This window comes from Branchiostoma floridae, chromosome 10, assembly GCF_000003815.2.
Source record: "Branchiostoma floridae strain S238N-H82 chromosome 10, Bfl_VNyyK, whole genome shotgun sequence".
Lineage (NCBI taxonomy): Eukaryota > Metazoa > Chordata > Leptocardii > Amphioxiformes > Branchiostomatidae > Branchiostoma > Branchiostoma floridae.
In genome coordinates, this window is record NC_049988.1 from 9,679,060 (window position 1) to 9,701,563 (window position 22,504).

General features: G+C 41.5%; 1 protein-coding gene across 2 annotated transcripts in view; it reads right to left on the minus strand.

Annotated features, from left to right (window-relative positions):
- Window positions 1-22,504, minus strand: part of LOC118424011 — a 30,118-nt gene that overhangs the window by 5,820 nt on the left and 1,794 nt on the right. Inside the window, exons 1-17 of one of the 2 annotated variants that reach the window (XM_035832407.1) lie at window positions 12,894-13,135; window positions 11,066-11,213; window positions 10,163-10,329; window positions 9,355-9,464; window positions 9,099-9,199; window positions 8,673-8,797; window positions 7,773-7,939; window positions 7,041-7,201; window positions 6,659-6,828; window positions 5,289-5,373; window positions 4,815-4,954; window positions 4,126-4,224; window positions 3,485-3,649; window positions 2,935-3,039; window positions 2,141-2,359; window positions 1,350-1,524; window positions 628-786 (exon numbers count right to left, since the gene is read on the minus strand). In XM_035832407.1, the coding sequence (XP_035688300.1) occupies window positions 628-786; window positions 1,350-1,524; window positions 2,141-2,359; window positions 2,935-3,039; window positions 3,485-3,649; window positions 4,126-4,224; window positions 4,815-4,954; window positions 5,289-5,373; window positions 6,659-6,828; window positions 7,041-7,201; window positions 7,773-7,939; window positions 8,673-8,797; window positions 9,099-9,199; window positions 9,355-9,464; window positions 10,163-10,329; window positions 11,066-11,195 (2,278 nt within the window). In that variant the 5' untranslated portion in view covers window positions 11,196-11,213; window positions 12,894-13,135. Of the gene's footprint in view, window positions 1-627; window positions 787-1,349; window positions 1,525-2,140; window positions 2,360-2,934; window positions 3,040-3,484; window positions 3,650-4,125; window positions 4,225-4,814; window positions 4,955-5,288; window positions 5,374-6,658; window positions 6,829-7,040; window positions 7,202-7,772; window positions 7,940-8,672; window positions 8,798-9,098; window positions 9,200-9,354; window positions 9,465-10,162; window positions 10,330-11,065; window positions 11,214-12,893; window positions 13,136-22,504 lie in introns of those variants that run through there. The other variant, XM_035832406.1, reaches the window with a different exon arrangement.

A 22,504-nucleotide genomic window follows, 5' to 3' on the forward strand; every position in this document is an offset into this window, starting at 1 on the left:
CACATTATCATGATTACCAGTCCAAGAGAGTCTGAAAACAAGTTGATATGGAGCAAAAGGATATCCAGTATTGGAAAGAGAGGGTAACTAGTTAGTTACAAGAATATCAGGGACGGTGGCCAATCAGCACCAAGGACTGTAAAAAGGACCAATCAGCAACAAGGCATAAATGAGAAGCCAATCAGCACCAAGGACAGAAAAGTATAGTATAGGATAAAAGTATAAAAAAAGAAATTTATAAAGGGCTCATCATAAACAGCCTGATTGATTGAGCCTAATTGGTCCTTTAAGTACTGAAGGAGAACCAATCAGATCAGCACCAAGGACAACCACTGTAAGGAGAACCAATCAGCACTATTATGATTGTAGAGAGGACCAATCAGCAATAAGGCCTAAATAAGACACCAATTACTACCTAGGACAGAAAAGTGGGGCAATCAACAGAAAGTTATAAAGAGCCAATGAAAAGCATAGTATGAAACAAATATAAAGGGTACGTGAAACAACATTGACTTGCCATAACATTGTTTCATGCCATCAGTAAAATACATTGCTGCAATATTCAGAGGAATATCATATATAACGGAAATATCAAACAACACAAAAAAATTGAAGCTGCTGTTTTACCAAAGATATCCTTCAGTGTCTCCCTTGGAAGACAAACGACTGAGCCAATCAGGGTGTAGAGGTTGGCAAGTACGTCCTTGGTGCGACCTTGAATGGAGCTGCAGAAGTTCCGAACCTTCTCCTCAACAGCCTCTGCCATTCCAAAGTCTGCCACCATTGCTACAAGTAGGGAGATATTGAGACACTGTTACAGTAGCCCTGTTCATCTTACCTTATATGTCCAATATACATGTGTATAATCTTAACACCATTTACCAGATGTTGCAATTGAAAAATTTATTCAAATTAAGAAAATTGGCAGTGATATATCATGGAATGTATACATGTTTACATGTCATCAAAGAATCAACTTCAGAAGCAGACAGGAAAGAAAGCTTGACTGAAAACTTGTCTGTGTTGGTACAACTAATGAAAGAAAGCTGTACTTTTGAGGAAACCTGCATGTTCTTTCACATATAGAGCACAATCAGAAATTTGAATGCTGCATACATGTAACTTGTAGCTGGGACTCATAACTTGAACATCAAACATAATCTGTGCATACTACGTATATTATGGCCACCAAATTTAGTGTAAAGAGAAGCTAGCCTGTCAAAGTGTAATACATACAGTAGCCTCAGGATTCCTGATGGATTTAGCATAGATCATTGCATTTGACAGAATCATCTCATATTAGCCCCCTAAAACAACAACAGTCACAGTTACTGTTCACATGAGAATACCTGCACATGTCCTGTGGAAGGCAAACAGCAGCCTGAGCTGGTGCTGACCGGTTGTGTCCGGATCTAGCCGGCTGATCATGTTCCCCAGCACCATCAGCAGGACGTCCTGCTGCTTGGGGTCAAAGCCCAGAGGATCCAGGGTGCAGAGGTACCCCAGGGATGGGGCTAGAAGCAACTGTTGGAATGAAAAAAATTATACATAAACCTCTCAGTGATGTGTGATCTGTGTCCATATAGACGGTATGATCCATCTTTTGGAAAATCACAAACAAGATCTCACAATTCCATGAAACAATAGAGTTTCTCTTCCTTATGTCTTGTTTACTTGTGGTTAATAAAACAAGCAAATAATGTTTTGATTAACATAACAAGAGTCCATTGATCACTTCCTGTCACTTCACAGTGAATGTGACTGGCATGTTGGGAACTGCAAAAACCAAGACAGACCAGAAACAATGAATTAATATCCTCGTCTATTCTACCAATGGCCTGTCATCTCTGATCAATAACTAGTTCTACCACCTCTGACCTCTACTTCTTGTCACTCCAGCAAGTTTGACCTTTGTGGTCACCTTACCACTTCCTGCCATTCTCTACTGACAGTGACTACAGGCACACACCATTATGGCAGGAAGTAGAGGTCAGAGGTGGTAGAAGTAGTCATTGATCAGGCATGACAGGCCAATCATAACAGACAGAGAGGTACACCAACAACAAGAGATTACATACACAGAGTCAACAATGAAGATTTGCAAATATTTGCCGCTAGCTTAGGTTGTACCAGTTCCTACCTTCACCCTGTCCCAGTGAGACTTGGTGATGTACAGGGGCAGCCATGAGTTGATTGGCTCCCTTGCCTGTCCAACAGTGGCCACCCCCAGCTCGGCATGCCGGTCGAAGGTGAATCCCCCGTGTGCACTGAGGTGGCCGCTCAGCTGTATCTTGTGCTCCAGTGCCTCCAGTATAGAGGTCCTGCTCACCAGGGAGCCGCTCACACCATGGATGTACAGCTAGGGAAACAGTACTAGGTGTCAGAAAAGTTCTCAAATTGCTCACTGTTCATCCTTGGCTTAACTGTTCTTATTGTCAACCTACCTCACAAATTACAGGCATCTCCTGCTTGTTATGTCACCGCATCATGTGATAGCTGATGGAATATGGTCATATCACACACCAAAAAAAAGACAATTTGAGAAGATGTATAACCTTTAGTTCTCAGTAAATAGTGATTTTAACACTCTCAACTTGATACACTGTGTATATATTTTTTTTATATTTATGTCTATTCTACCTACTTTTCCAAGTGTCATGTACACTTTAAATTGGTGAATATCACCTGCAAATGCATGTCATACTCATAGCATTAGGTATTTCTGACTAGCAATGTAAAATTACTGCAACAAACACTATCACCAAAACCAGTCTTAGGGTATACAAGTGTTCATTTCAAAATGACTGTGTAGAAATAAAAATGGTATGTTAACATGAATACAACAAGATACAAACCCACAAACCTAGTTTTAGCTTTTCATTATTATTCCAAGTTCAATCACAACTATGATAACTCGTGAGTATCATGACTCACCAATGTTGGCTCATCCAGTGCATGTTCAGACCTTTTAATGGCCAGTCCAAACCCCAGAACATCAGAGTTGTCATCAGGATCCTCCAACAGCTCCCTCACATTGTACTGTAAAACAACAACTTCTAAAGTTTGCTGATATAGGACAACATAAAAGAGAATTATCCTGCAAGAACACATACACAAGGAACATGACTTCTTCAAAAGAAACTTACTAGAATTTGTCCATTAAGTCAAAGGTAAACATCATTTGTCTTCAAGAAGAATAGTGTAACAAAAATTTTAAGAAGTTAGGAGTTTAAAGACAATTTGGTCCCAGAAGTCATCAGCCATACGGGAAGCGTACCTTAACTTATTTTGTTCTGAAACAGCAGTCCTACTTTTTTACCTCTATCATTCTCACTCATTGTACAATTTTAAGGTGTTTTATCTTTTAAATGTTTAATAATTTGGATGAAACAGTCTTCATGATATTCTGTAGTTCTGATCTGTTCTGTTCAAAGAAAGATGAAAGATTAATTTTGGTTCAAGAAAAAAAGGATAATTTGCCTACCTGTGACAGCACACAGTGAAAGAAGTCCAGTGCATTTTGGGACAGGTTGGCTGTCTCTGATTGGTCCACTCTGAGCATGCTCAGTTGTGCTGCTGCCTCCTGTACAGCTGACACGTTCTTGCTGACACGTTTGTCCATGATGCGCTGACGGCGGGACTTGGTGAACTGAAAATCAAGCCAACCTTTTGATTTCTGAGCTTAATCAAAGCTACGAGTTTCTGGCTTGAACTAAAAGACCAAGGGAAAAGGAGCATTGATGTAAAACATTAATGTCAGCCAAATAGATTTGATTACATAGAAATAATGCCAAGCGTTAGCCATGAGAGATGGTGTGTTACACCTAATGCTTGTCATATCAGTACAGATATAAAGATGCTACAAGACTTCATCATTCTATCTAGTAGGGAAAAAGGGAGGGAGGTAAAGGTAAATGGTAGTCCTATAACCTCTCAGTTTTCTGTCCATTAGCCGAGCAAGTTGGCTATTCAACAATTCTAGCTGGCTATAGGCAAATTTGTATCAACTGTTTTTTCCTCTCCAAGCTCACTACCAATACAGCCTACTCTCTGTACCATCCACACAGTGCAAAACATGGTGTCACCTCCAGAATGCATGGGATGTCAGAACAGCAGAATGCTCACCTGTGTGGAGAACCTGAGGTCGTTGGCCTTTGCCAACAGTGACACAGACGACCCCTGGGCTCTCCTGAAGTCGGCTACCAGACTGTGCATACGGTCAATCTGTAATGGTGATGGGCACTATGTCAGGTTTGAGAAACAAAGACTGCAACCTGGAAACTCATCTGAAATCTGAAATCACCCAAACTGTGGATGCCATTGGATGCGAGGATTTGTGTTACAATCACACAGAAGACACTGTCAATCACCTTAAGCTACAATCATCTGTGAAGATGGAAGGATGCCTACTCGGAGTATGGCTGTATCAGGGGAAAGTCTAATTGGGTAAAAAAAAATGCGCCAAGAAACTTGGCCCACTATTATCTTATAGGACAATGATTACTTATTACAACTGTGGATTGAAAAAATTTCAAGCATTTCTGCCCAGTACTGTAAAACATCACATTTACATCATAAAACATGGCAACATTTGTAGCTTTTGATGTAAGAATAAGTACATACCAGTTGCTTGTGCAATTTATGCTCATGAAATAAAATGCTATCTTACTAAAATTACCATCTTGCGCAGGGATATTCAGTACCAACTTCGGCCATGTAGTTTGCTCTCCTTACTTAAACATAAGATTGAATAAACTCAATAGTCAATTTCTGAAATTTTCCATAAATGTGGAAAGGACCATATAAAAGTGTACCTTTCCCTGCAGTTCCTTGAGATGTTCCAAGAGGGCCCTCCTGAGTTCCTTGTCCATTCCCTTGTGCCCATACACCTGGACATTGGTCACTCTGTCCTGTAGTCTAGTCAGACGTTTCTCCAGTTGGTCAAATGTGCCCCCTATATATGGCAGGCAAATGTAAGAATATTCCTTGTTCTCACAGAGGGCCTGCATACTGTTTTCCATAAGGTACATTTTGTATAGGCAGCCTACTTCAATTTCCTGTCATTTGTATGGGAAGCTATCTTATCCAGATAATTTGTATTGAGGACTCCAACTTTTGCATAGCTGCCTTCCTTGATTTTAGCGTAATATGTAGGGGGTTTTCTGAATTCACCATAAAATATTGCAGGGACCCCCCAAATAAACCCAGTCAGAGTGTTGACATCATTCAAAGTTCTTGAACAAGGTCTGGGATCCCTACGAAGCAAGTATAAAACTGAAATAACGTACCATCTCCACTATTGGTGATAGCCTTGGACAGTCGGACACTCAGAGAATCTGCATTTCTCTCCAAAACCCGCACAGCCCACAAAACCTGCAGAAGGACAGGAGATATTAGCCAATGAGAAGAGGACAAAGAAACCAATCAGGACAAGGGACAACTTGAGGTAGCCAATCAACACGAAGGAGAGGATAAAGTAGCCAACCAGCACTATGAAGCAGATGCAATATTTAATCAGCACCAAGGACAGGACAGTGTAGTATGTCAGCACAATTTCAGCAAAGTAGCACCAAGGAGAGGGTGAAATAGCCAGTCAGTACCAAGGACAGGACTTAATAGTCAATCAGCATCATGGAAAGGATTTCATCTGCAATTAACTTAAAATGGCATTTATTAGCCAATCAGCACCAAGGACAGTACATATCAGCCAATCAGCATTAAAGACCTGTGATACAAGCCAATCAGCTCCAAGGACAGTACATATCAGCCAATCAGCATTAAAGACCTGTGATACAAGCCAATCAGCACCAAAGACTGTACATATCAGCCAATCAGCATTAGAGACCTGTGATACAAGCCAATCAGCACCAAGGACAGTACATATCAGCCAATCAGCATTAAAGACCTGTGATACAAGCCAATCAGCACCAAAGACTGTACATATCAGCCAATCAGCATTAGAGACCTGTGATACAAGCCAATCAGCTCCAAGGACAGTACATATCAGCCAATCAGCATTAAAGACCTGTGATACAAGCCAATCAGCACCAAAGACTGTACATATCAGCCAATCAGCATTAGAGACCTGTGATACAAGCCAATCAGCACCAAGGACAGTACATATCAGCCAATCAGCATTAAAGACCTGTGATACAAGCCAATCAGCACCAAAGACTGTACATATCAGCCAATCAGCATTAGAGACCTGTGATACAAGCCAATCAGCACCAAGGAAAGTACACATCAGCCAATCAGCATTAAAGACCTGTGATACAAGCCAATCAGCTCCAAGGACAGTACATATCAGCCAATCAGCATAAAGATATGGGATACAAGCCAATCAGCACCAAGGACAGTACATATCAGCCACTCAGCATTGAAGACCTGTGATACAAGACAACCAGCACCAAGGACAGTACATATCAGCCAATCAGCAGTAAAGACCTGTGATACAAGCCAATGAGCACCAAGGACAGTACATATCAGCCAATCAGCATAAAGATATGGGATACAAGCCAATCAGCACCAAGGACAGTACATATCAGCCAATCAGCATAAAGATCTGTGATACAAGCCAACTAGCGCCAAGGACAGGCAGTATTAGTGCTATGAACTAATTGTTCTTCATTGACAAGAGAGTCTTCCTTCCCTAACCCACCTTGTCTGCAGGTGCCTTGACCAGCTCCCGTGAGGTCTCCTTGACCAGACAGGGCAGCTCCAGGTCCTGCTGAGCCACCTGCATCTTCAAGGTGATGGAGACTTGTGGCAAGGTCACAGGGTCAGCCATGACCACCCATGTGTCTGCCTGGACCAGGAGCCTCTTCTGACCTGTTGAGAGTGTTTAACCCATACATTACAATAGGCCAGTTCAGAGTTTTAACTGCACATGCACATGCACAAGGCCAAAGACCCCTAGCAGATCAATTGATCCCATCTGCAAAGATGGTCAAACAAAACGTCATCTACAAAGAATATGTTCCATTGCAACCTATGCCAAACTGCAGTGTTATCAGCACAGACAGCTGAAAATGCATACATACCCTCTGCACTGCTTGCAGCTTCTGCCTCCTCTGTACTCTCCTCCTCTTGCTCCTCCACTACTACTTCCCCCTTGATGGTGACAGTCTGCTTGCTGCCATCTGGTGTGTAGAACCTGTCTTCTCCTTCTAGCTTCATCAGCATATCAACCTCCCTACCAGCACTGAGGAAGGGGGAAACAAGTATGGAAAACTAGAGAGGTGACATATGGAAGCAAATACATAATGTTTACCTTCACATGGTCTACTACTAAGTAACTGTAACTGTTACTCAATCACATTCACATATATGGTTACTAGACCCTCTAGCTCTGTCCTGCCACTTGCTACATTGCATGATTGTGTTATATGCAACTGAATACATCAGGGTGGCTAGTACTTAAGCTGTAACCATGGCAATAGCATCTGGTGTAGGTCAGTGATCTCATTTGTTTGGAACATCAGAAGAAGGAAAGAAAGGAGTAAAAACATTATGTTTTCATTCCACAAAGCTAAACAGGAGAAGATAATTGTATGAGCCAATTCAAGGTTTACATTGCACATGCTCAGTGTGATACACTGTGGATAACGCATTAAAGATGAAGGCCCCTCATACTTACACAAACACATCTGAACATGGTATCAAGGTTGGTCTAGACAAGAACAGTTTACAAGTTAGATGACTTCACCTTTGATCTCACACATGTGCAGGTGAAACTGTGATCTGGCTTATTGCATTCTACTAATACTTCTTACCTCAGAGCCACAAAGTCAAAGAGCTCCTGCAGCTTGGCCTTGAGGGCCTCTGTCCCGTCACTAGGCTCCGTGTAGCGGAACAAGCCTGCGGTGGTTCCCGTCTTCCGCAGGCGACCAAGGAAGTTGTAGTCGTGCTGGGCGCTGAAGCCAACCACGTGAACTATCGCCTATTGACAACAATATATATGGTATAATATACAATATAAACCCCTGCTTAACCCATTGGGTCACTTAATCCTCACTCTTAGTGAGCAATTGGGCTTGTCTTAATCATGATGTTTCTGACCTAGGGCAAAGAGTTGCTGTTACAGTTACAATGTATCCCATTACCTTTGAGTGGCCTAGGGGTCACACCTTGAAATGACCTTCAGGTTTTGTTACGTGGTGATCATTAAGTAAAAAAAAATGCTTCATCGTTTCATGTCCATGCCACAATACAGAGCGAAAAACTTTGACAAGGCTGTGTACATGTATTGTTTTTTTTTAAATATTTATAATACTAAGTCAAACGTTTTAACTATCTTAAAAGATAGTTGAGTAGGGTCAAAATGAAGTCCAAAATGCAATTCCTACCTATAAGACATTCTCTCTAGAAGGGTGTGCATGTGTATATGAATGGCAAAATCAACATTTTGACAAAATTGTGACATTTTGTTGCAATCACATGTAATACGGATTTGTGACACTTGGAAAATGTTACAGTTTGGATGGCCCCCCTTTTTCACATTTGTGTCAGGGAGAGTCAAATTTCTTTAAAAAAATGAAACAAAAAGCTGAAACAGAAAGTGAGAGACTTTTGCAACAAGTTGCAATTTAATACATATATTAATAATTTTTAAGGAAAGTACACTGCAATTGTATTTATATTTAGTGTTAGTTATAGGGCCAATGTTTCCCCACCTCGTGGCCTAGTCTGGCGAGGGCCTCCTTCCAGCTCCTGACTGAGCGGTCGATGTCCGCTCCACGGTTACATGTGTCGGCACCGTCCGTCATGAACACCACCACTGTCTTAGAGACAGGAGTACCTACACAGGAGGGTCCAGTTATCAATCATTATGATATCCTTCATTATGTATTTCTTCCCTAACATACAGGTCAGGGATTTTATAAACATGTACCCAGTGCTCAAAATATCCACTTTTTGCACAGTGCGCAACCTGAAATTTTGCAGTTGGAACACCACTTTTCCCCCACCTACAAACATAAGCTTTTGTATTTACTTCTTCATCAGATAAAACATACATGTAAGAAGTTACATGATTTACAACCTGAAATGTTGATGGCGCAACCTGGCTTTTGACTCATGGAAAGAAAATTTATTCTAACCTTGTATTTCAGTCTTCAAACAGTCCTTGATACAACTGAACGCTGCTGCAAAACTGGTCATACCGTCAGCATTTACTCTATTCACTGCATCCTGGTATGACCTGTCACAGAATAAGAATACATTTTGTATAAGGAAGTTTAGAAAACACACAACAATTGCAAAGTGGCAGCGATCAAAATTGGATTAAGTCATGCTATCACTCATGCATAATGTAAACTTAAACTTTAAAGCAGGATTTAAAAAACGACAACTGACCCTGCATACTGCAGTAGGGAAGCCTTGTCATTGTAGATGACCACATCCAGGGCCACACTGGGGTTTACACTGGCCACATCTCCGATCATGTACAGTAGGGCCTGCTGTACCTGAAGGAAGAGACAGGGAGAGCTTCATTTCTCAAGTGCGCAACCATTGACAAGGAGACAGTAATTCAGAATTATTCTGTATTGTTTCATTGGGATCTAAGTGTGATAAATGGGTACATTTCTCACCCAACAAAGGAAAGGGGAAATATGTTTTGTTTTTTTTTGCTTGCCGGCCTTTCTGAAAGTTGCTCTCAGTCTCTTCAAAGAATTGTAATCAAACACTTTTCTTGAGGATCTGAAAACACTGAAGGAAGCATAAGGACATTTGAAGGCGTGAAGGAAGCATAAGGACATTTGACTAAAGACATTATTTTAACTCAACTTGTTTTGCTTGATTAATGTTACTATTTTCTGCCCATGCTCTTACACAATGCTCTTTTAATTTGACATATTTAAAGTCTACCACAGGCTTGTAGCCAGACGGAAATCATTTTCCACCCCTTCGATTTTTAATGGCTTTGGAGCAGCGTTCCTATGGGGTACAGGGGCATGCTCCCAAGGAAAATTTTGAAATCTAGACTCTCTGAAACGCTATTTCCTGCATTTTGAGGGTTAAGATTTGCTCACAGAGGACGGAATGGATTTAAAAAAATTCCGTCCCCAGCTGCAAAATTCCATCAAAGGACGGAAGGATGGGTGCTGGCTACAATCCTGGTCTACCACATAGTACAGATGAGCTTTAATGGCTGTGTCTCTACCTGTCGCCATGGGTTACCCGACATGGATCCACTCTTGTCTGCTGCCACAATGACATGGGTACGCTTGTTCTGAAGCAGACTGGTCCATTCCATTGGCAGGGGGATCTGCAACTTCAGCAGCTGCTCTTTGCTCACAGACCCACTGGCAACCGAAGCTCCATCCCCTGCTATAGAGAATGACATGGACTGTGTCTTACCATATGATGATACTGGAGTATTTTGTTTCGTTTATTGATTATATAAATCAACATTGACAATAATTACCATGCCTTTATCAATTTAGGCAATTTGCAACTTAGTTTCCATGGAACACATAAAGCTACTGCAAATCTAAAAGAATTACAGTAATTTGTCCATTTTCTTTAGGTTAAGATAAGGTATCCTGAGCATGATCACCAAGAAAGTAAAAGTCCAAAAATCGCCTTTCATAGGAGCCCTGGGTAATAATTATCCACTGTACTAAGTTCATGGTATTGGAAGGTGGAACCAAGGACGTTATATCACATGTGATATAACGTCCTTGGTGGAACCTATCCCTCTCCTTCTACTGCCTGTATATACCTCACCCCGAATAAGTCAGGTACCCTATGGCACCTGGAAATTGTACCTTTGCCAAGAACCAAGCCCATTTTTTTCTCAATCCAACATCCACTAGCCTAACTGCTCATGCTAGGCCAAGTTACTTCTAAAGTTACAAGTTCAAGTGTTTCGTTTTGTATCTGACATGCAATTCATTGGTACTGTTTTTTTTTTTGTTTTTTTTTCAAATGAATAAAGAAAGATGAAAATACGTTTTTACTACAATATTGACCATGCTCATAGGTGTCTCCTTTGTACTGGAGTCTTTACCTGTGAGGTTAACATGTGCTATAGTCTTTAAGACTGACTGACAGCAGAACATACCTGTCCCATGTGACTGTTCTGGCTGGTCTCCTGATGCAATACTCTCCAAGATAAGCTTAGCCTCCAGCAGATCTGAGTTCTGTATGGTCTCCTGTATGGTCTGACTAAGGGTGCTCTTTGATGCACCCATCTTCAGAATTCTTCCACTCTAATGAGGTAAAAGAGTGTCATTTCCATTAACTGTGAATTATAACGTTACATCAGTTATCCACAGCAGGATTTCTTAAATAAGAATTGTAGAAAAGCTGTTACAGTAATTATTTCGTAGCCTGGAGTCCAGCCTTGTTAGTTTTGGTCTGCTCCCAATGGTCAGGGCAGTGACCGTTGGACCAAAGCTTTAACAAAGCTGGACTCCAGGCTAGTAATTTCTGGCCAGTGAACTGCAAAATTTTATGACATTGTCTCCATAGCTAACACTCTGTGTTGTAACGTAACAAGGTACAAGCTGTATGTGAGGAAAGGTTAATTTGATCCTTGATTTGATATTTAAAGGGATGATGCAACTTCATGCGGAAGAATTCCAGAAATACCTATCGAATTCTGGGAATTTTTGCCAAACGGACGAACACTATACTGATTGGTTAGCCCCTGAGGCATGGCCAAAAATGCAAAGAAGGCATTATGATGATACTGGGTACATTTTGTGGGGTTTACGGAAAAGCCTGGGCCCAGCAGGCTAGCCTGCAGGCTAGCCAGGCCACCCTTTTTGGGCCCCAAGGCTATTGATGGGGTTTGACCCATTAATAGATTTTTTTAAACCTACAACTGGGTAACCGACAATTCCAGTGCATGCAGGGTGCATTGGACAGAAGGCAACAGTTTGGTCATATCTATGGGGGATTGGGGTTCAATGGTTTACAGCAATGAACAATCAACATCAACTACTGTAACTTCAAGGGCTATTAGTACATTTACTTTTCCTTTGACTATACTGGCAGTCATTCCTACAAGACTTATAGTGGCTATCAGTAATTGTCCTACATGAGAGAAACGAATAGCACAAACAACACTAACGTTACACGTCATATTATACACACACACACCCTCACATACAATTGACACATATAAACACAATTTTAACATACATCCATTCCTACATCCATGCTCACTGACACTTGATGTTTGAGACATCTGTTTCAAATTTGATGTTTTGGCAAACAGCCCCTATCCTAGAGGACCAACTGTTGTCTTGGGTTACCACTGACCCAGTTTTTCTACAAAGAAATTTCATGTACAAACCAAGGAGGTTAAAGTACAAACACACACACAGTGACACACACTCTCATACATACATGCATGACATCTGTTTTTAATTTGATGTTGTGCGCTATCATTTCCTGACCCATCCTAGTATTCTTTATTTCGCCTAGTACCCCTCCCCTTCAGTCTTAAAAATATCAAATACACCAGATGATTATGATTAACATTTCCAGCATTTTCTGTTGTATACTTGGAATTTAGTTTATGATTGTTTTCTTCCAGTCTTGGTTGAGTTATTCATTGCAAGCGCAGCGATATGATCAACTGTTACCTGGGATTGTCATTGACCCAGTTTTTTTTATTAAAAAAAACTTCAGCTGTAGGCCAAACCCCATGCATAGCCTTGGGGCCCAGAAAAGGTAGTCTTTCAGGCTAGCCAGCCCAGCTCCTGGGTCCAGGCTTTTCCGTAAACCCCATTTTGTGACTACCCCGTCCAGTGCAGGACCTTCCAATGGTCTCAGAACGTTAAGGGAAAAAGTATTCGATAGGTATCAAAAACAGTCGGTAGGCTGTAATATTATATCAAAAACACGCGTACGTTATCCCCGTAACGTTACTTAATACACACCTGTTATTAATAAGTGTTGTCAGCGCTTAGCCTATTCCGCTTCGTGCCACTACCTTAGCGACACCCGCTACTGCCTCTGTCTGTTCTCCTGTTTGTGCAATAACCGGGACTCGCAACACTTTAATACGACACATTGCACAACCTTACATCACAGCATCCCAAAATAAACGAAAATCAATTATTTCAGAAACAAAGTCTCAAAGAGTTTCACACGATTTCATCATTTCGCAGCCATGTTTATTATGGATCATTCCACTTGTGCTGTAGGGGTGGGCAGATGCCACAAGGCCGCAAACTTTGTGACACCGTGGCAAAACATAGTAGGGGAGGGAGTTCTCTTCCGGAGCTGCGCAGAAAGTGCCCGATGCCTACCCTTAGCCTCTTCATTGATAATAATCATAATAATAATCACAAAGGTCGACATTTCTGCAAGAGGGACTGAAGCATGTATATTTACCTTTGCCAGAATGGCTAAGGTTATGTTTTGGGCTTGTGGGTCTGTCTGTCTGTGTGTGTGTTAACAGCATAACTCAAGAAGCCTTGGATGTATCCCGATAATATTTTGTAGGTGGGTAGGGGTTCGGAAAACGAAGGTCAAGTTCGATAATGGGCCCCCTAGCGGCTTGGTAAGGTACTGCAGCAGAACCTCAATTTTTGATATCTCGTGTTCTGGGCATGCTGTGGTTATGACTTTTGAGTGGTAGATAGCCCTTGGGGCAGACAGTTAGTGCTGTAAGTTTGGGCCCCTAGCGGCTTGTTTGTAACTGCAGTCGCCGATTTCCTTTCAAACTTTGGACGAGAATAACTCGAGAACGTGTTGATGGATCGTCATGATTTTTGGTATGTAGATAGCCCAAGTAACAATGTATATAATGGAATACTAATTATGCAAATCAGCAACCAATTTACATAATTAATGAGGAAAGTTTATAAATCCACTGCATTTCATGATAGGACTTTCAAACTTGTCACATATATAGATGAGAAAGAGAGAAATATCAATGCACATTAATTATGCAAATGACGGCCTCATTTGCATAATTAATGGGAACATATAAACGTGTTGACGGATCATCATGACTTTTGGTATGTAGATAGCCAAAGGGAAGACTTACATGATAGAATTCTAATTATGCAAATCGACAGCTAATTTGCATAATTAATGACGAAAGTTTGTAAATCCACTGCATTCCTTTATAGGACTTTCAAACATGTCACATTTGTAGCTGAGAAAGAAAGAAAGAAATATCAATACATATTAATTATGCAGATGATGATCTCATTTGCATAATTAATGGCAAAATATGAACGTGTTGACGGATCGTCATGATTTTTGGTATGTAGATAGCCTAAGTAAAAACTTACATAATGAGATACTAGTTATGCAAATTAACAGCTAATTTGCATAATTAATGAGGAAAGTTGATAAATCCACTGCATTCCGTGATAGGACTTTCAAACTTGTCACATATGTAACTGAGAAAGATGGCAGAGAGTAAGAGGTGTATGTTTGGGTCCGCTAACGTCTTTTCTTGAACTGCAGGAGCCGGTTTAGTTTCCTACTTTGAAAGAGAATGAGTCAAGAAGGGATGAAATGATCATCATGATTTTTGGTATGCTGATAGCTTAAGTGATGCTTGATACAATTTAATATTAGTAAATATATGTAAATAGGGATCGAATTTGTATAAGCAATGGCAAAATGTTATGAACCAACTCCAGGCATATAAGATAAAATGTAAAGAGTAACACATTTATGTCTACAGACATCATTCTACATAACAAACCTGGTTTGTTTGGCAAAGGTATGTGTTCGTGGAACTCTAGTTTTAAAATATTGCCAAAAATTGTGACCTTTGGCATGCTTTGACCTGTGGATGACCTTCATATTCAATTGGGAGACATGGACATTTTAGCTCGTTAAAATGCCGGAGTTGAACTCGGGCTTTTTCAACCAAAACAAACCTGACAAATCCAGCTTTGCAGTGGGGGTAAAAACTTGAGGTTTGAAATGTAGGTAAATGTGTTTTTAAGTGCTTGTATGGCATGGCTTAACCATGTAGGGAATGGGCAATTCAGTTTAGCAGCCCCTCCCCAGTAGTCGGTATACATAAGATCTCAGAACACAGTTTTTCGCCTATGGGGATTTACATGGTTAAGGTGACCCCAAAGTGAGGTGGTTCGACGACTCAAAACCTATAGTAAGGTGCAGATACAATTTACCAGAATTTAGTATGTTGAAGTTGAGGGTACAACCTACAAAAAATCTGAAAATGAGCATGGATTTGCGGTTACCGAAGGGTTCGCTTAGCGGTTACCCCAGGCGAACCTTCACCCGCTTGCGAGCCTTGTAGAAAAGTAAGCAAGTGATTTTTGGTACTCAAATCGCTTTCTGCCTAATCCTCACGGGTTTTACTATGAAATTCAAGTGATGAAAGTAACGCACATTTTCTTTAAGATTCTGGAAGTTCCACCGTATGAGGTCGCTTTGCGGTTACCGAAGGGTTCGCTTAGCGGTTACCCCAGGCGAACCTTCACCCGCTTGCGAGCCTTGTAGAAAAGTAAGCAAGTAATTTTTGGTACTCAAATCGCTTTCTGCCTAATCCTCACGGGTTTTACTATGAAATTCAAGTGATGAAAGTAACGCACATTTTCTTTAAGATTCTGGAAGTTCCACCGTATGAGGTCGCTTTGCGGTTACCGAAGGGTTCGCTTAGCGGTTACCCCAGGCGAACCTTCACCCGCTTGCGAGCCTTGTAGAAAAGTAAGCAAGTAATTTTTGGTACTCAAATCGCTTTCTGCCTAATCCTCACGGGTTTTACTATGAAATTCAAGTGATGAAAGTAACGCACATTTTCTTTAAGATTCTGGAAGTTCCACCGTATGAGGTCGCTTTGCGGTTACCGAAGGGTTCGCTTAACGGTTACCCCAGGCGAACCTTCACCCGCTTGCGAGCCTTGTAGAAAAGTAAGCAAGTAATTTTTGGTACTCAAATCGCTTTCTGCCTAATCCTCACGGGTTTTACTATGAAATTCACGTTTCACAGTTAAAGGTACATTTTCTTAAAGATTCTGGAAGTTCCACCGTATGAGGTCGCTTTGCGGTTACCGAAGGGTTCGCTTAGCGGTTACCCCAGGCGAACCTTCACCCGCTTGCGAGCCTTGTAGAAAAGTAAGCAAGTAATTTATGGGTACTCAAATCGCTTTCTGCCTAATCCTCACGGGCTTTAGTATGTAATTCAAGTGATGAAAGTAAGGCACATTCTCTTTAAGTTTCTGGAAGTTCCGCCGTACGAGGGCGCTTGGTGCGCGGTTACCGAAGGGTTCGCTTAGCGGTTACCCCAGGCGAACCTTCACCCGCTTGCGAGCCTTGTAGAAAAGTAAGCAAGTAATTTTTGGTACTCAAATCGCTTTCTGCCTAATCCTCACGGGTTTTACTATGAAATTCAAGTGATGAAAGTAACGCACATTTTCTTTAAGATTCTGGAAGTTCCACCGTATGAGGTCGCTTTGCGGTTACCGAAGGGTTCGCTTAGCGGTTACCCCAGGCGAACCTTCACCCGCTTGCGAGCCTTGTAGAAAAGTAAGCAAGTAATTTTTGGTACTCAAATCGCTTTCTGCCTAATCCTCACGGGTTTTACTATGAAATTCAAGTGATGAAAGTAACGCACATTTTCTTTAAGATTCTGGAAGTTCCACCGTATGAGGTCGCTTTGCGGTTACCGAAGGGTTCGCTTAGCGGTTACCCCAGGCGAACCTTCACCCGCTTGCGAGCCTTGTAGAAAAGTAAGCAAGTAATTTTTGGTACTCAAATCGCTTTCTGCCTAATCCTCACGGGTTTTACTATGAAATTCAAGTGATGAAAGTAACGCACATTTTCTTTAAGATTCTGGAAGTTCCACCGTATGAGGTCGCTTTGCGGTTACCGAAGGGTTCGCTTAGCGGTTACCCCAGGCGAACCTTCACCCGCTTTTTTTTTTTTTTTTTTTTTTAATCAGTACAAAAGGACCTGAATATTTACATCATGCTGATGATATACGGCCCATACGATACAAAGTAAAGCAATCATACGTCACATTTACATTACAGTAGCCTCGAACATTAAGCACATTATTGTGATCCAAAAACGTTTACATTAGCTCATATGTACATCCCAAAAGCGTCTACATCAACTCAAATATACAATTATATACATATGCAATGAAGCTAGCTCTGAGAATTATAGTTCAAAAGAAATTTGTTAACAGCTGTCTTGAAAATGTTCATGTCGGGTCTTGCTGGAAACACTGATGCTGGAAGTGAATTCCACAGTCTACTAGTTCGTGGTACATAAGATGATAGGTGAAGTTGGGTATTTGATCTCGGTACTTTAACAAGGTAAGGGTGAGCTCTTGTGGATGATCTGGTTACTCGTGTCCCGGTTGCGCGTGTCGGCATGATTCCTGAAAGTTCCTGGGAAGGTTGTAGGAAGATGTGCCGGTAGAAGGTGCAGAGACTGGCTACTTTCCTCCTGTGGTCCAAGGGGAAGATGCCGGCATTCTGTGCCTTGCGAGCCTTGTAGAAAAGTAAGCAAGTAATTTTGGGTACTCAAATCGCTTTCTGCCTAATCCTCACGGGTTTTACTATGAAATTCAAGTGATGAAAGTAACGCACATTTTCTTTAAGACTCTGGAAGTTCCACCGTATGAGGTCGCTTTGCGGTTACCGAAGGGTTCGCTTAGCGGTTACCCCAGGCGAACCTTCACCCGCTTGCGAGCCTTGTAGAAAAGTAAGCAAGTAATTTTGGGTACTCAAATCGCTTTCTGCCTAATCCTCACGGGTTTTACTATGAAATTCAAGTGATGAAAGTAACGCACATTTTCTTTAAGATTCTGGAAGTTCCACCGTATGAGGTCGCTTTGCGCGCGGTTACCGAAGGGTTCGCTTAGCGGTTACCCCAGGCGAACCTTCACCCGCTTGCGAGCCTTGTAGAAAAGTAAGCAAGTAATTTTTGGTACTCAAATCGCTTTCTGCCTAATCCTCACGGGTTTTACTATGAAATTCAAGTGATGAAAGTAACGCACATTTTCTTTAAGATTCTGGAAGTTCCACCGTATGAGGTCGCTTTTGCGGTTAACCGAAAGGGTTCGCTTAGCGGTTACCCCAGGCGAACCTTCACCCGCTTGCGAGCCTTGTAGAAAAGTAAGCAAGTAATTTTGGTACTCAAATCGCTTTCTGCCTAATCCTCACGGGTTTTACTATGAAATTCAAGTGATGAAAGTAACGCACATTTTCTTTAAGATTCTGGAAGTTCCACCGTATGAGGTCGCTTTGCGGTTACCGAAGGGTTCGCTTAGCGGTTACCCCAGGCGAACCTTCACCCGCTTGCGAGCCTGGTAGAAAAGTAAGCAAGTAATTTTTGGTACTCAAATCGCTTTCTGCCTAATCCTCACGGGTTTTACTATGAAATTCAAGTGATGAAAGTAACGCACATTTTCTTTAAGATTCTGGAAGTTCCACCGTATGAGGTCGCTTTGCGGTTACCGAAGGGTTCGCTTAGCGGTTACCCCAGGCGAACCTTCACCCGCTTGCGAGCCTTGTAGAAAAGTAAGCAAGTAATTTTTGGTACTCAAATCGCTTTCTGCCTAATCCTCACGGGTTTTACTATGAAATTCAAGTGATGAAAGTAACGCACATTTTCTTTAAGATTCTGGAAGTTCCACCGTATGAGGTCGCTTTGCGGTTACCGAAGGGTTCGCTTAGCGGTTACCCCAGGCGAACCTTCACCCGCTTGCGAGCCTTGTAGAAAAGTAAGCAAGTAATTTTTGGTACTCAAATCGCTTTCTGCCTAATCCTCACGGGTTTTACTATGAAATTCAAGTGATGAAAGTAACGCACATTTTCTTTAAGATTCTGGAAGTTCCACCGTATGAGGTCGCTTTGCGGTTACCGAAGGGTTCGCTTAGCGGTTAGTAGTATAGTAGGGACACGCTGGTATCATTTATTCAGGCGCAAGCAGGCGCAGGTCAAAGGTCATCGCCTGCCGATATTATCTATTCAGGCGCAGGTCAGAGGTCAGATATAATTTATTCAGGCGCAGCAGGTCAGGGGTCATATATATCATTTATTCAGGTATAGCAGGTCAGAGGTCAAATATGATTTATTCAGGCGGCGCAGGTCAGGGGTCAGATATCATATATTCAAGCGGAGCAAGGTAACTACGACAACCCCACCCCACCACAAATGAACCTTCCCCTCCCAAATTGTGAAAGACATGTCCTTATTTGGCCTGGTTCTAAATCTCTATCGTATAAGATAAAGATGACAATCACCGTTTGATTTTTTCCGTTCCTTTATTCTGTACTTTCAAAAGTCAGCATCCAGCGTGAACTTCTGCTGTTCAGAGGAGGACATAACCCCCATCTTCTGGTACTCTCCCACCTTTTTCTCAAAGAAGTTGGTCTTTCCCTCCAGAGAAATGTTCTCTCTGCTCCGGAGTGAAATAAAACTGCTCCGGAGTATGCTCCGGAGTAAATGAGTAAGTATATTTGTTGTAAGTATGTATATTTGTCATGTACGTACGAACATATACCATCTATATGTACATGCAGTAAAACATTGCTTTGGAGTAACCATACGTGTTGCTCCGGAGTAAAAACACTGCTCCGGAGTAAAAGAAAACTGCTCCGGAGTAAAATAAACTGCTCCGGAGTAAAAGAAAACTGCTCCGGAGTATGCTCCGGAGTGAGTAAGTATATTTGTTGTAAGTATATATATTTGTCATGTACGTACGAACATATACCATCTATATGTACATGCAGTGAAACATTGCTTTGGGGTAACTATACGTGTTGCTCCGGAGTAGAAAAACTGCTCCGGAGTAAAAGAAAACTGCTCCGGAGTAAAATAAACTGCTCCGGAGTAAAAGAAAACTGCTCCGGAGTAAGCTCCGGAGTAAGTGAGTAAGTATATTTGTTGTAAGTATGTATATTTGTCTAAGTATATTTGTTGTAAGTATGTATATTTGTCATGTACGTACGAACATATACCATCTATATGTACATGCAGTGAAACATTGCTTTGGAGTAACTAAACGTGTTGCTCCGGAGTAAAAAGAACTGCTCCGGAGTAAAAGAAAACTGCTCCGGAGTAAAATAAACTGCTCCGGAGTAAAAGAAAACTGCTCCGGAGTAAACTAAACTGCTCCGGAGTAAAAAGAAAACTGCTCATGCGCGTCCTGAAGTAGTGTAAGGTCGCCATATCGCTTGCAGTACATTTTTTTCTTTCCTAATGTGATACCATGTTTGACATATAGGACGAGATGTACATTGGTTATGAATTCCTTGATACATTTTTTATGGACGTCAAGTGATAGTAAAGTCTTAAGAAACAGGATCACCGTACACTTCTGTCTTTTGTATTGTTGTGTTGATATATGCCTAGTACATAACAGGCACGTACATAGCAAATGCGTATGCGTTACTTAACACGAATATACTTACTCACTTACTCCGGAGCAATACGTATAGCTACTCCAAAGCAATGTTTCACTGCATGTACATATAGATGGTATATGTTCGTACGTACATGACAAATATACATACTTACAACAAATATACTTACTCACTTACTCCGGAGCATACTCTGGAGCAGTTTTCTTTTACTCCGGAGCAGTTTATTTTACTCCGGAGCAGTTTTCTTTTACTCCGGAGCAGTTTTTTTTTACTCCGGAGCAACACGTATTGTTACTCCAAAGCAATGTTTCACTGCATGTACATATAGATGGTATATGTTCGTACGTACATGACAAATATACATACTTACAACAAATATACTTAGACAAATATACATACTTACAACAAATAGACTTACTCACTTACTCCGGAGCATACTCCGGAGCAGTTTTCTTTTACTCCGGAGCAGTTTATTTTACTCCGGAGCAGTTTTCTTTTACTCCGGAGCAGTTTTTTTTTTACTCCGAAGCAACACGTATTGTTACTCCAAAGCAATGTTTCACTGCATGTACATATAGATGGTATATGTTCGTACGTACATGACAAATATACATACTTACAACAAATATACTTACTCACTTACTCCGGAGCATACTCCGGAGCAGTTTTATTTTACCCCGGAGCAGTTTATTTTACTCCGGAGCAGTTTTCTTTTACTCCGGAGCAGTGTTTTTACTCCGGAGCAACACGTATAGTTACTCCAAAGCAATGTTTCACTGCATGTACATATAGATGGTATATGTTCGTACGTACATGACAAATATACATACAACAAATATACTTACTCACTTACTCCGGAGCATACTCCGGAGCAGCTTTATTTTACTCCGAAGCAATTTTCTTTTACTCCGGAGCAGTTTATTTTGCTCCGGAGCAGTTTTCTTTACTCCTAAGCAACACGTATAGCTACTCTAAAGCAACCAATAAGCCTAGTGAGGAGCGCATTCACCAGATTATCGACAATGCTGTTAAGATTGAGCAAGAGTTCCTGACGGAAGCTCTTCCTGTGAAGCTGATTGGGATGAATCAAGACCTGATGAAACAGTACATTGAGTTTGTCGCAGATAGGCTGCTGGGGGAACTCATGTGCAGTAAGCTTTACAACAGCGAGAACCCCTTTGACTTCATGGAGAACATTTCTCTGGAGGGAAAGACTAACTTTTTTGAGAAGAAGGTGGGAGAGTACCAGAAGATGGGAGTGATGTCCTCCTCTGAACAGCAGAAGTTCACGCTGGATGCTGACTTTTGAAAGTACAGAATAAAAGAACGGGAAAATCAAACGGTCATTGTCATCTTTATTTTATACGACAGAGACTTAGAACCAGGCCAAATAAGGGCATGTCTTTCACGATTAGAGAGGGGGAGGTTCATTTGGTGTGGGGAGGGGTTGTCATAGTTACCTTGCGCCTGAATACATTATATCTGACCCCTGACCTGCGCCTGAATACATTATATCTGACCCCTGACCTGCTCCGCCTGAATAAATCATATTTGACCTCTGACCTGCTCCTGAATAAATGATATATATGACCTCTGACCTGCGCCTGAATACATCATATCTGACCTCTGACCTGCGCCTGAATAGATAATATCGGCAGGCGATGACCTTTGACCTGCGCCTGCTTGCGCCTGAATAAATGATACCAGCGTGTCGCTACTATACTACTGCGGTTACCCCAGGCGAACCTTCACCCGCTTGCGAGCCTTGTAGAAAAGTAAGCAAGTAATTTTGGGTACTCAAATCGCTTTCTGCCTTAAGCCCCGGTCACAAAGCGCGTACGATTCCTTGCGATGCGCGGTATAAGCGTAGCGCGTCGTAAGTCGGGGGAGAATCGGAAGCAATGGTTTAAATATATAAAGCCGTGGTCACAAAGCGCGTAGTGCATCGTACGATGAGGTCAGAAGAGCGTACCTGCGTCAATCGCAGTAAATCATAGTAAATCGGGGTGCGTCCTATGACGAAAAATAGAGCTGAAATGGATTTTGAACATGTTCAAAATTTCGCTATCGTCGTAAGATTTTATTTGCCCTCATAGCAGACTTCATTACGGCAATTTTTGTCTACTGATGAGGTTACAGATTTATGAATTGTTAGCATGTTGTGATGGTTTCAGTTTTC